The sequence below is a fragment of the Dendrobium catenatum genome, unplaced genomic scaffold (genome assembly GCF_001605985.2).
Source record: "Dendrobium catenatum unplaced genomic scaffold, ASM160598v2 fragScaff_scaffold_847, whole genome shotgun sequence".
Taxonomy (NCBI): Eukaryota; Viridiplantae; Streptophyta; class Magnoliopsida; order Asparagales; family Orchidaceae; genus Dendrobium; species Dendrobium catenatum.
This window is the reverse complement of record NW_021319309.1, coordinates 4600801-4615190: the sequence shown is the minus strand read 5'-3', so window position 1 is coordinate 4615190 and position 14390 is coordinate 4600801. Positions and strand designations below refer to the sequence as shown.

The window sequence follows — 14390 nt, the reverse complement described above, 5'->3', positions numbered from 1 at the left end:
AAAAAGTCATCACAAACAAAACTTTAAATTCAAATTTAGGCTTGTCCAAACTCTTTTTTATATATGCATGCATTTCATGTGTTAAAATGGTTGTCTTACTGCATTATCTTTAACAAATGAATAAGATGAATTTTCTTTTGGTCATACACATTACAAGATTTGTAATTTTATTTGTATTTTTAAATTTAATTTGAGCACATACTCTCAATTGCTAAAAAAAAAAAAAAAACTAAAATGAAATAGGAAAAGAATTGACTTAACCCGTTCTCCTGGTCTGTCTTCCTCTATACCCTCAGCAATGAACTGCTCACTTGTTCTCTCGCTCGCCATCTTTTTAATCCCAAAGCTCTAACATATAGCTCCAATGGCCTCCTCTCTTGCCCGAGGTCGCAATTCTATTTCAAAGCTCAGACCTATTTTCCTCCCAGCTCATCTCCTCGTTCGCCCGCCACAGCCGCACCCCCCCCCCCCCCCCCCCGCCACAGCCGCACCCCGTGCCCCCGTTAGGGCTTGGCTTCTACCCCCTTTCGTCCTCTTTTCTCTTTTCCCGATTCAGATTAAGTTCAGTGTTTGGCTACCAGTCCCTCTGTTTCTACACAATCTGCTCCTTCTCCTCGTCCTCATCGGAATCCAAGCCTGAGTTGAACCAGAACCCCGAAGCTGCTCCCTATAACCTGAATCCATCAGACGTCTACCGTGAGCTCCGCGCAGAGGACTCCTCCGAGAAGCTCAGCCGCGTTCAATGGGACTCCCTTGTCAAAATTTTTCGCTCTTTTGCCAAGTCTCCCTGGGTATCTGATCAGGTCCTCGCGGCGTACATTCCCTCTTCCTTCTTCCCCTCCGCCGCCCGCCGCTTTCGCTACTTTTTCCTCGACCGCTGCCCTCCCCGCGTCTTCCACCACCTTTCCTCACTCGGCCCCTCCCCCGAAGCTGACCGTTTCCTCCTCCCCATCTTCATTGACTACTGCCTCGAAGAATTCCCCGACGAGCTCCGCAGCTACAAATCCCTTATGGAATCCGCTGACATGACCGAACCTCACACTTGGTTTCCCTTCGCCCGCGCCATGAAGCGCAAAATCGTTTACCATTGCGGCCCAACCAACAGCGGCAAGACATACAACGCTCTTCAAAGTTTCATGGAGGCCAACAAGGGAGTCTACTGCAGTCCTCTTCGTCTTCTTGCCGTGGAAGTCTTTGACAAGGTGAATGCTTTAGGAGTTTATTGTAGTTTGCATACAGGGCAGGAGAAGAAAAGCGTTCCTTTTTCAAACCACGTTGCTTGTACAATAGAAATGGTCTCGACTGATGAACTCCATGACGTTGCTGTGATTGATGAGATTCAAATGATGGCAGACAAAACGAGAGGGTATGCCTGGACCAGGGCGCTTCTTGGTTTGAAAGCTGATGAGATTCATTTGTGTGGGGATCCCAGCGTCTTGAAGATTGTCAGGAAGATATGTAAAGAAACTGGGGATGAACTCAATGTGCATCATTATGCCCGATTTAAGCCATTGGTTGTTGAGGCAAAGACCCTTTTAGGGGAGTTGAAGAACGTCCAATCTGGAGACTGTATTGTGGCATTCTCAAGGAGAGAGATTTTTGAGGTGAAGTTGGCGATTGAGAAGTTTACAAAGCACAAGTGTTGTGTGATTTATGGTGCATTACCGCCAGAGACCAGGCGGCAGCAGGCTAACTTGTTTAATGATCAGGATAGCGCGCATGATGTTTTGGTAGCAAGTGATGCAGTTGGTATGGGGTTGAATCTCAATATTAGAAGGGTTGTTTTCTATTCTCTATCAAAGTACAATGGTGATAAGATGGTGCCAGTCCCTGCCTCACAGGTTAAGCAAATAGCTGGGCGAGCTGGAAGGAGAGGGAGCAGTTTTCCAGATGGGTTGGTGACCACTTTCATTTTAGATGATTTGGATTATTTGATTGAGTGCTTGAAGCAGCCTTTTGCAGAGGTAACCAAAGTTGGTCTCTTTCCATTTTTCGAGCAGGTGGAGTTGTTCTCCGCGCAATTCGCTAATATTACTTTCTGTAAATTACTGGACAAGTTTAGAGATACCTGCCGCCTTGATGGATCGTACTTCTTATGCCAGCATGAGAATGTGAAGAAAGTTGCGAACATGCTGGAGAAGGTGCAGGATTTATCTCTCGAAGAACGTTATAATTTCTGTTTTGCTCCAGTGAATATCAGGGATCCTAAGGCAATGTATCATTTGTTGCGGTTTGCACAGCACTATAGCCAAAACCGTCCTGTTGGCATAGCAATGGGGCTACCAAAGTGTTCTGCCAGGAATGATGCAGAGCTTTTGGATCTTGAGACAAAGCATCAAGTATTATCTATGTATTTGTGGCTTTCACATCACTTCAGGGAGGAGACTTTTCCATATGTGCAGAAGGCTGAGGCAATGGCTGTTAGCATTGCTGATTTACTTGGTAAGTCACTTGCTAATGCTTGTTGGAAGCCTGAATCAAGATCACAAGGGAAATCCAAAAAATTGAAGGAAGAAGATGGCCAGGAGGAGCCACATTCGACTACTAAAGTTGTTTTTGAGAGGCCTAGATCACTTGTTAAAGCCTTTACTAAGTGAGTCCTTGCCCCACTTCTGGACTTTCATAACTGTTAAACGTGACCTATTTTTTTATTGAACTTTAATTTCACTCAAGCATGAAAAATATGTTTTCTATCGGTTTTCCTTCCCTTGTATAACTTTTCGCATAAGTCCAATCACTAAGGCTTCGTTGGGTTCTTCCTCTCCTTTAAAAGGTAGTTTTAGAAACTTCGGTTAAGGGAATGAAGTTTTCTAACGGAGAAGCAAATTTCTTCTCAAATCAGTAGAAAAATGAAGTTCCCTGTAAAGCATTTCTATATAAGTGTCCTATTCAAACAGCGACCAAAAAATAATTTCGCCGTTTCTAAATAGAAAAGAAAAAAAAAATGCCAAAAAAAAAACTAGGCCTAAATAGTTGCTTTTTCTGCTTATTGCGTGTTATCTATCGTAGGATTTTGCTGAGTGTAAACTTTTCCTTATTTTCATGATTTTCTTAACTAATGCTTGCATTATCCATTTGGGTGTCGTTGAGAAACCGTCTGAATAGAACATATTCTTAGAGCATTTTGGGCTTGATCGTTCACACAGCATACAATGACCTTATTTGCACGTCTTGTTGACTTTGTTCTTTGAACAAAAAAATGGTGAATTTTGTACCTGTTTTGGAAGCTATCCTCTCAAACCACAGTGTTTACTACAACTGGATTATTATTTTTCTTCCCATGTACACTCATGTCTATGGTTTTTTATATACAGAATAATGGAGATAATGTTGGGCGATACCTTGTTCAATTGATTAGCCAGACTGATAACCAAACATGTGAAAGTTGCCTCAGCCTTTATGTAGTTTTGATGGTGGGCCAACATACTTCCTGAAACCTATCTAGAATTGGAAATCCAAGCTTCTACCCAATGGACCTTCCTCTCAAAAAATCCAAATCCAGTAAATTTGTAGTTGTTTTGAGGGTGATGATTTCTACTTTAATTCTGAAGAATTTGGTAAGTATTGAGAATGATTTGATAGGACTATTGTGTTTTGGAAGTGAGGTTGGTCACCTTTATCCATAATTGACCAATATTTGAAATTTGAGTGTTATTGATGCAGAACATATATGAAAATACGATTTAAATATGGATGTTGCACGCTTGATGATTAAGAGCAACTTAACTAAAGCTTTAGGGTGACTTAGACAAAGAAATAAAATACAAAGAGCGGTAACCAAAAGCTTAGGCCAAGTCACTTGCGAAAAGTAAAAGCCACAAAATAATCAATTACTCTTGACGTTGCATACAAGATGAGTTTCAACAAGAAATCCCTAATCTAACAATAAGAGTAGTGCTATGAAGGATCTCTCACACAACTCCTAATAAATGCTAGGGTTTAGCGGGAAGATTTAACACAATTTTTCATGAATCAATTAGAGCTACGATTGAGAACGTTAAAGAATAGGAAGAGAGATCACCCAAATAAATATGCTGAACAAAGCCCCGGTGTGGTGTTTATGTGCTTGAGAGGAAGTAGACAACAACCTTTGATTCTTCTTGATGTCTTTGGACAGCAATCTGATTTTAAAACCAGCGGAACAGCAATAGGAGATGGTTACGACTGCTGGACAGCAACTTTGACACTTGGGAAATTCTGGACAGTAATCTCTAACACTTGTATAAACCTTGGGCAGCTGTTATAGGCTGCTGGAGACTTCTTGAACGGCAATTTCAGACCTCCCAGGGTGCCGCAGTTGGTAACGGCATGGACAATAAGATGAAAATCTGGAATTTCCTAGGCTATGTGCAGATTCTGCCCAGAAATCTGGACAGCACTCAAAAATCCAATAGAGGAAGAAAACCAAGAGGTGGAAGGCTTGGGGAAGACAGCTAGGGCTGAGGAGAGTTACGGGATGATTGAGGATTTAATTTCAGGGGGAAATTAATATGATAGCAGGAAAAAGGGGAAGGCCGACCATGCATGAGAAATTTAATGGGGATTTGAATTCTTTCCAATCATGGGTGTGATTAATTTGGAAAGAGATTTAAAGGGAAACCTCTAAATAAATTCAGATTTGGGATAATAGGAAAGTTCACAAATTGAATCCTTCTTAATTTAGGAAAGGATTCAAATTCAAATAAATTTGAATTTGGAGTTTGAAAACTTTCCAAATTTAAGAGGATCTAAATTAGGTAAGCTTCCAATTCTTTCCTTAGAGGAGTTTTGGGAGAGAAAAGGAAAGTATATGGGAAAGGGGCCAGCGGCATGAGGGGGCAAGGGAGAGTTTATGGAAACATTTAATGCCTTCCTGATTTAAGGAATTAAATTTGGGAAGAAATATCTCATCCTAATTTAATTTAAAAATTCGAATAGGAAGGGATTTGAAAACTTTCCTAAAATAGGATTTGTATTTTAGGTAATAATTTCAAATTCAAATAGATTTGAATTTGTAATTATATGAGTTACCTAAAATATGTAGGGCTAATTTATGAAAGTTGTAATGGCAATTGATGAGGGAGGGGAAAGCAAAGTGGTGGCCGGCGGTTTGGAATAGGGCTTGTGGGTTGAATGGTTTGGTGTTGGGGGTTGGTCGGCGACAAGATGGATTGTGGTTAAGGAATCCGACGGCTAGGAGGTTGGGGATTAAATGGGGATGTTGGTGGCTTGATGGGGGAAGGAGGAGGGGAAAGGAAAAAGAACGAAAGAAAGGTAAAGGAAGAAGAACCACGAACCCGGCGTCTCCAAGGTTGGTAGGTGATTCGATTTCCCTCGCTAGGGATTTCTCCAAAGCTCTCTCCTAGAACTCTCACAACTCTCCAAAGAACACATGTGCAGTAATTTTCTTATCATTTATTCATTAACCTCTCCAAAGGAAGAGGGTGGCTTTAAATAACCAAGTACATGAAAGGAAAATAACAGAGACACAATTGCCCCTAGGGCATACATAAGCAAAGCCCTCAAGTGAGGGTAGAAAGGGAAAATGAACAATAATAAATCAAATACATAAAATAGATCAAAATAAATAGGCACGATCGTAGCCGTAGATTTCTGATGTCCTCATCAGTTATGTTATGTGTGGAATCTGATTGTGTTGATCAATATGATTATTATGTTGTCTCGGACCTCAAAACTTATTGTGTATATTTGGGGGTGTTGGGGGTTTACCTACTGCTTGTGTTCGGGTGCTTTGCATCCAAAATTTATTTCCTTACAATGTCCGGGTGCTGCATACCTGGGGGCCCCGACGCTCTGTTCCTGAGCGCCCTAGCGCAGAACTACAGAGAGCAGAGCACCACAACAGCCTAGATATGCCACCGCAACAGTTCAAGATAGAGGCTTGAGCGTCGTAGCGCTTCAAACTGGGACCATAGCACTGTGAGATGGACAAGACATTTTTCTTTCTCGTTTTCTGAAGGGTTGCGTCCCTTGGAGTTATTTTACTTGGCTTTCTCTTGTATTTTCAATTAGAGCAAGAATGAGAATGGTGCATGCGAGAAGAGAAGCAAGGAGAGAGTGAGAGAGAAGAGATATATGCACTTATTTCTCTCAATTTTCATAGTGGATATCTTGGTGTGGTGTGGCTCCGTAGTTTTTTCCCTATTTTGAATTTTGTCACACTAAATCCTGGTGTCCTTTACTTTTTCGTTGCTTTTACTTTCTTGCTTGTTTTGTTATTGTCGTGTTTTACTCCTCATCTCCTCCAATATGTTATCTTCTATAGGTCAAGTGGAATTCAAAAATTCACTTAGAATAGTTCAAGGACACTCCCTAGTGTGATTTGGAGGTCTTGAAAATTTTTATGGATTTTTTTTGTGATTTTGTAGCGGATTGGAAATTGGTTATAGGAAAAGAACAACAAATAGAGAACTTGACTAGTGCTGGTTTGTTCTCCAGACATTTGATTATAACAACCCCAAATAAATTTAAGGTTATTGAAGTAGAGGATGTAGGCTACTGATCTGGAGATTTTGGTGAAGTTTTATAAGATTTGGGTTGCTCAAGGTTAATTGCTTTGCTAGAATGAATTTAGTTCAACAAAATAGAAGGACCTGGTTGGCCTTAGCAATGGGATTTTGCCTGCGATTTTGAGGGAGAAAAATGGATTTTTAATATTTTTATGATGGATTACAAACACAAGAACAAAACTACATAAAATTTCAATGCAATAAATAAAGTGCAGAGAAAATAAAACTCAACTCACCCAAGTAGAGGGTTCAAGAGGATTACCCATTCTTCTTGAGTTGGCCGGCCATCAAGCCACCAATTCTCCTTGGAAGTTCTCTCCAAAGCATGCTAAACCAAAAGCTCTTTCATTTGAGTAGTGGAATACAACTCACACAACTTCAGATGCACATCTCTTGGCGTTTAAATTCAAACAACGGGTGTAATATATGTGGAGGGAGGCTGGCCCCTTTGCCTGCTCTGACTTGTTCCTCATGTAACCACCTATAACCACTTCAAAGTCACATGTGCCCAATAGTATGGCTGGCCCCTAGGCCTAGATCATGACTTTGACTTAACACTTAAGTACTATAAAAGCAAATACATTATCATGAAGTCCACACAACACCTTATGACATAATAACATAAAAATATATATAAACACAACAAAAAATGATTTAAATCTTTATAAATCTTCATTATTTATTCCTGGCTTGAGCTTTAGATGTGATAATGGGTCCATCATGTGCTCTTGCTCTTTCTCGAGTGATAAGCCCACCTCTATGTGCCACATAATTTTAGGTATTCAAAATAAAATTATTCCTCCCAAACACAACACCTTATGACATAATAAACATAAAAATATATATAAACACTACACAAAATGATGTAAATCTTTATAAATCTTTATTATTTCTTCCTAGCTTGAGCTTTAGATGTGATAATGGATCCATCTTGTGCTATTGCTCTTGCTTGAGTGATAAGCCCACCTCTATGTGCCACATAATTTTAGGTATGCAAAATAAAATTCTTCCTCCCATATGTGAGGTGTTGGATGCTTAATTATCTTGAAGTGATCAGTAGGAGGAATCAACTTGTATCAAGTGGTTGATTTTATTTTGGTTCCTATCTTTTGGTGAAGTTAGATGCCTCACAACATCCAACATCTGCCAATCCTTACATTAGCTAATCATCAAACCTTTTTCTTTTTCACGTCCATATTTTTTTTTTTTTTGAAAAATCCTGCGACATGTTGATATTCAGTAGAAGAACAGGAAGCAAGAGTGAGCACAAGATATAACATGGCAGTTGCCACCTCTGTGAAAATTTCAATGCTTGCAGAGAGTTTCATTGTGTATTTAGATTGTTATTATCCATGTTCCATAAATTCTAGAATCTATTAAAAAATTTATCATCATCATCAGCTTTATCCCAACTATTTATGACTGTCCTTGGAATTCTTATTATCCATTCATTCTCATTTAGTGTTGCATGCGAAACTCTATTTTGTGTAAAAACTTTTGCATAACTTTTATTCATATCCTCAGTCTCCATTCATTCCTATCATCATATGGACTATTATGACAGTAGATGGAATCACCCAGGGTTGGTGATGTGATGACCCTTTACCCCCTCTATTGACAAAATACATCATTATTATCCTTTTCATAACTGTATCTCTGTGAGTTTTAGAATTATTTTTGTGTTAATTCTCTGACAGTATATTGCCTATAAAAATGATATATCAGGAAAGAGCATCTATCCTCTTGAAATTTGGTCTGTGACAGTATATTGCCCACAAATATTTGCCCACCTCTTGATATATGAACACTGTCAATAATCTTCTTTTGTTATCCCTCGATCTATTTGATCTCTCTTCTTGGTCATGCAAAGACAAATTGTTGACATCTTCTCAAGTGACTCTAGTCCTCACTCATGAGAAAAGGCTTCGATGCTTGCAACTCTGTCATTCTGTTTGATCTGATTTTATTGGAACTCCTTGTAAAGACCCCATATGATAGATTTTGGACTTTGGTTTTCTCTTGATGTTGTTCCAGCACCAGGCAAAACTAGTCTCCCTTACCTTTTTGCAGCAGCATCCAATATTGGTTTTTATAACTGTCTTCCCTTCCGATAGCATTTTCTCCTCCACAAGTTTGCCATCATTGCTCCCCCTTGTTTTACTTGTTGCGATGTTTCTTGGTTATTTTGATCATAATCATTTTGAAGTTTCTTGGAATTTAGTTTGCCTATAGCGAAAAGTGATATCACCATTTTAAAGAAATTGCACTAACTGTTTGTCTGAAGAAATTGTCTTTCCTGGTTGATTGCCACCTAATACTCTTATGGAGGCTCAAATTTCCTGTACAATGAAGATCTATTGGATGACCCATCTTAGCATCAAAGTTTAGTCGACAAATTGATTTATTTGACTGCTACCATATGGAAAACCCAAACAAAAGCATTATGAGGTTATTCTACTTATTCTTAGGCATATCAAAAAATCTCTTTATAGAGAGTTGTTATGAACTAAGAATGAGCACTTGAATATCTAAGCCTTTTCTGATGCGCATTTTACTTGCTTCGTTGAAGACATGAAGTGCTTTTCAAGGCATTGTGTATTTATTGGGATTAACTTGGCACTTAGAAAAGTAAAAAATAAATTGTCGTGGCTAGATCTACTACATAAGTTGAATGCAAAACTATGATTCATTCGATATGTGAAACATTGTGGGGTGAAAGTCTTTTAGAAAACTTTGGCTATCCCCTTGCTTAAAATCATGACGCTATATTATGATAATTGCATTATATAAATTGTTAGTCATTCTACTTTTCATGAACCAATTATATGTATTAAGGTTGATTGATCCTTTTTCTTACAATGCTATTTTCCAATTATTATTATTATTATTATTATTATTCATATTATATATATATATATATATATATAAGGGTAAGTGTTGACATATAACATATAGTAGGGGAAAGTGATATCAGGAAAGCATCCATGTTGATAAATTTCTTTTCCTGTACTTCTATAAATATGGATCTTTGTACGGTGAATAACATATACAAAAATTTCCCATCTATATTGCCTTATGATAGATGTGCTTAATAGTGTGATATCCTCACTCCTTTTCATCAACGTTAATAATTTAACCAAATGAAGAATCCATCCTGCCATGAACATTCAAGATTTCCTGAAAAACCATTAATTGTTTCTTTTTTTTTATGTACAATTAATCTTTTCAAGCTGCAAGTTTCTGGGGATTATGCAAACATCATCTGTCATAGATATTTAGAACTATGACAAAAACTTCTACTCGTACATATGATTGGTTTGTTTATGTTACCTCAACTTTTTTTTTTCCATGATCAAACTATTATTTTTTCTGCTAGTGGCTAATGATGATACATCCTAAAATTCTATTTGCACTTATTATAGGAAAAGGCAGGACCAATCTACCCAGAAATATTTTCAACAACTCACACTGTGACGCTAACATTGCTTAAGCCGGAGTACTTTTGAAGTATATCGGATTCAGTTGACGTGTATCTAGAGTTATAAGCGGTTCATCATATTTTTGTGACATGCTAATCCTTTCCAAACAAGTTTTGGAACTTCGTGGTTCTTGTAGACCCTTATCTTTTCAGGTCAGCCGCGAACAATATTTCACGACTAGGAGTAATAATTGTTCAATAAAGTATCTTTATTTATATCTTTTTGATTTGAACTTTATTATTTTGCATGTCGGCCTTATTCCTTGAACATCGATATGTATGAAGCTTGAGGAAGATATTTTGGGAATGAAGCGAGTTAGATTAGCATCTCTGTTTCAATAATACTGAAGGCCTCTTTTTTCCATTCTTAACTAACTCATTTATCACTATTTTATATTGAATAACTAAAGGGTGAGTAGAATGGCACTTTTGAAGATGTATTATCTTCTTTGTCAAATATTTATGTGTTGTTTACTGTTTAGTCGCATGTTGTGGGAAATGAAAAGTGAACAAAAGTTGGATTATATTGGCTAGTCGAGAAGAAATGTGGGAAGTATTTTTTTTTTCCTTGGAATGATATTTTTATTCAATTGACTTCTAGCTTTGTTAAACCAGTCCTTGGACCAGTCCAGCCGGTCCATACGAGGCCAGCTCATGTATAAGAGAGGCTGGGGAGTTCCGCCTCCCAAGTGATTCCGCCTTCTGCATGGGGTTCAGCAGGCAACAGTTAAGAGGGAATTAATGAGGGTTGGGAGAGAAAATTCAAAGGAGGGACTGATTGGAGATTTCCTTTATGATTGTATGCTTTAAGTAGGACTTTTTCCTAGGATTAGGGTATCGAGTATTTTTCTAAATTGAGTTATTCTTCGCTGATTTGGAATCTAGCAACATCTAGAGATTTGGGAGAGTCGGATCCTCCCATATTTTCATTTTTCATGTTAATGATGGCGATTATGCCTAAATCTTATTTCCATTGAGTGTATTTTATTTGGGGGGCGATGAAGAAATTCTTTATCCTTGATCTTAGTCATTAACCATCCATTATTCTGATATGGATCTTACTCCCTAGGTTTTTAATTTAGTAATCACGAACTTTATTTTTCATTGTTAAATTTTTGGGTAAATCGTGGTGGATTTGGCCACGGTTTCTACTTCTTATTTTTCATGTGCCCATATCCTTATGGAGATGAACAACTCTAAACATCATGATATCTTATGGATGTGATATCTGAATAGTAGGTATTGAGAAGATGTCAAATTTGAACACATCCATCATTATTGTACCCATTCTCATTTTTTTGGTCAATCTAATGAAGCTTGCTTCACATTTTACCTTAATCATTGACAACAAATTTCTAATGCGATGCAGACTCAAGAGAACATGCTAACTTTCGGTAAGGAATGGAAGAAAATAGGAAACCCATTTTTGACCTTTCAAATGATTAGTTAAAGCCAATATTTTGGGATATAAACCACCTTGAAGGTGGTCATAGCAACAAAAAAAAATTATTAATTCTTCTGAATAGATTTTGGATAAAATTCTAATTTCCCTATAATTGAGAATGTCAAACTTTCTACCAGGAAACATGATCTTCTAGTTGCTCATCATATTTGTTATGAGGATCTTCTCACCTTATGATGATATTTTGACCATCTCTAAATCTTTGGATAATTCCCATAATGTCCGTACTGGCCATAATGCCACCCTAAAGTCTTAATTTGGGTTTTAGGATGGGATTCCTTAGCTTTGGGTGATTGTAGCCAATAAACATAACTTGTAGCTTCATAGACTCCGTGATGATCCTCCCTTAGGCCTTATATTATTTTGTATTGATCTGATTGATAATATGTTTACTCTTATTCGTAAGGGGGGGCAAAAAAATATTAAGATTGATAGACTTGTGCTCCATTATTCCTAGCAATGTTGACCCTAAACCCTTGCTAAAAAAGATTGAAAAATATTACCAAACTTTATAATGTTAAGACTGCCAGGGTTTTCCTTCCAACCACGTTTGCCAAATAAAAAATGGAAACAAAATTTTAATGGTTATTAAAACTTGAAGCTTAGGAGTTTATTTGCTTGGAATTGAGTACTGATAATAAGCTTTCTAGTACAATAGATGGATTGGCGTTTTGTTTTAGCTATTTACATAGGGGTCCTAATATAAATATTTCTTTTAATCAAATTTTCTTGGGCAGCAAGTGGAATAGAAGGCTTTTTATGATAATTTCTTTTAATCCTCAAATTAATGATAATATTTTGGAAGAGGGTAAAGAGATCCCTTTTCCTTTAAAATGTCTTCGAGGAGCTTTAGAAAAACTAAAATTGTATTTATTTCTAAGTATGTTTGGAGTGGTGCTCTCCTTATTTATATATATATATTTTTTGTGGCATACTCTTAAAGTTTCATTTTTGTTAATAACACCATGCAGTTGAGCATTATTATTCTTTCATCTTATTCCTAATTATATTATGCCTCTAAGTAGCTATTTTAATAAATTGTTCGGCATGACAATGCAACATAGACTGATTGAAAAAATTGGATTTAGGTTTGACCTGAGTTTTATACGGGTTGTGTTTGGGTCTAATGTTGACTTGTTTAATCTGATTAGGTTTGAATTCATCATCAACAACAACAACAACAACATCAAGCCTTTTTCCCACTATTTGGGGATGGTTCAGTTTAAATTGATTTTAAAAGAATCCAAAATAGCCCATAAACTTTTGGGCCTGAAATGCATCATCTCTTTCATTAGTCAACAACCCTTATTTGCATCAACTTGTCTTATTTAGGTTAATTGGTTTGTGTTGATGCAAAATTATATGAACCATAGAAGAAATGGGTCAAGTGTGTCAGTTTTTGGTCAATCGAGTTTATGTTATGTTGTATTTAAGTTAGACATTCTAACCTTAAATAGCTCGGGTTCAGGTCAATAAGTTTTGTGTCGTTCAAATTCAGTTCAGACCCAACTACAGTTCATTAATCTGAATTGACACTCCTATCTCTGAATCTATCAAACACCCTTTTTGTTTTGTGACAGCTAGAAAAGTATGGGTTGGCATTATTGTCCTTATTAATGATAACATCATTTTGGTCATATTTAGGACATATTTTTCCATTTAAGCTAAACTGCTTGGGCCTCTTCTGGGCATGAAATATTTTAGATTTGCTAACATAACTAACATTCTCTTTGAAATTGAGGTAGAACTTATCATCAAAATTTTTTTTTTTGTGTGTGGCAATGTTCAGTGTACGTGGGGCATTTTTGCTATTCAATGCAATATTATAAAGCTTCTTGCATTTAAATTTCAAGCTTAATTATACCTATAGGGAGGCTAATCTTGCTGCTGATGTGTTTGCTAACTTGTAAATATTGCAGAATCATGAAGGACAAACCTCTCTTTGGTCATCAATGGAATTACCCTTATTTAGGACATATTTTGGTTCCATGTGGTTGATGATTTGTGCCTCAATTTTCCTCCATTGCTGCCTCTGGTTTCATGAGTTTTCTGATTCGGCTTGGCTGGGCATTCTGGTAGCTATTTTTGTTGGTTTTCTGCTCCCTGAGCTTGATTTCATTGGGTTGATGGTTGATAGCACTTTTGGTGTTTATTTAGAGTATAATGCTTTAATGCTCCAATGTGAAAAATAATTAAATCTAAAGTTAATTCTTGTTAGGATTTTGTGAATTCTTAGTGTTGATCTGATTTGCATTCTTGAATCTAAAATTAATTTGACTTTAGTAGAGTATCCTTGGTTATCTGCTAGCCAATGGATTTTTCATAATGAAGGTAGTTATAATAACTTTATTTTTTTTTTATCCTGGGAGAATTTGGATTAAATGGAATGCTTCTCATATTTATTTTTCTCTTATTTTTTCAATTGATCAGTTGATTTATGGTTGTTTAAATGGGGTTCTAATTACTCCCTTTATATCATTGTCATTTATGCGTCTAATAATCTGATTGATAGACAGACATTGTGGAAAGACATTCTTAATTTGTTCACTAATAACTCTTCTCCTTGGGTACTGCTTGGTGATTTCAATTGTTGTAGATTTTTCAATGAAAAATCTGGAGGTAATTTCCTCTTTAATAATAAGTTATGGGATTTTAATACTCACATTTTTAATATAGGGGTTTAAGACTTTTTTTGTTGGGTATTTTTATATTGGTTCAATCAAAAAGTGATTGTCCAATTCACATTCAGGCTTCGTTTGGGATGATTTTTTAACTGCTTCTTGGAAAGTAGCATTTTAATACAAAAAATTTAATTTTTATACTAAAAAGCTGCTTCAGGAAGCAGTAAAAAAGCTGTCTCAAATGAAGCTTAAGTTTGATAGAATTTTGATAAATAAGTTTTAGTTGGATGAATTTTCTGCTTTCTACTATAATGTGAATA

At 36.8% G+C, this 14390-nt stretch overlaps 1 protein-coding gene across 2 annotated transcripts; it reads left to right on the top strand.

Moving 5' to 3' along the window:
• The first annotated feature begins 282 nt into the window (after positions 1 to 282).
• Positions 283 to 13793, top strand: LOC110107860 (ATP-dependent RNA helicase SUV3L, mitochondrial). 2 transcript variants are annotated; one of them, XM_020838288.2, is made up of 3 exons: positions 283 to 460; positions 492 to 2593; positions 13369 to 13793. In XM_020838288.2, the coding sequence occupies exons 1-3, from the start codon at positions 365 to 367 to the stop codon at positions 13445 to 13447; spliced, it is 2277 nt and encodes a 758-aa protein (XP_020693947.1). In that variant the 5' UTR covers positions 283 to 364; the 3' UTR covers positions 13448 to 13793. The 2 variants fall into 2 exon arrangements, with proteins under 2 accessions (XP_020693947.1, XP_028552674.1); XM_028696841.1 differs by having other exon boundaries at positions 284 to 444; positions 476 to 2593.
• The last annotated feature ends 597 nt before the right edge of the window (positions 13794 to 14390 follow it).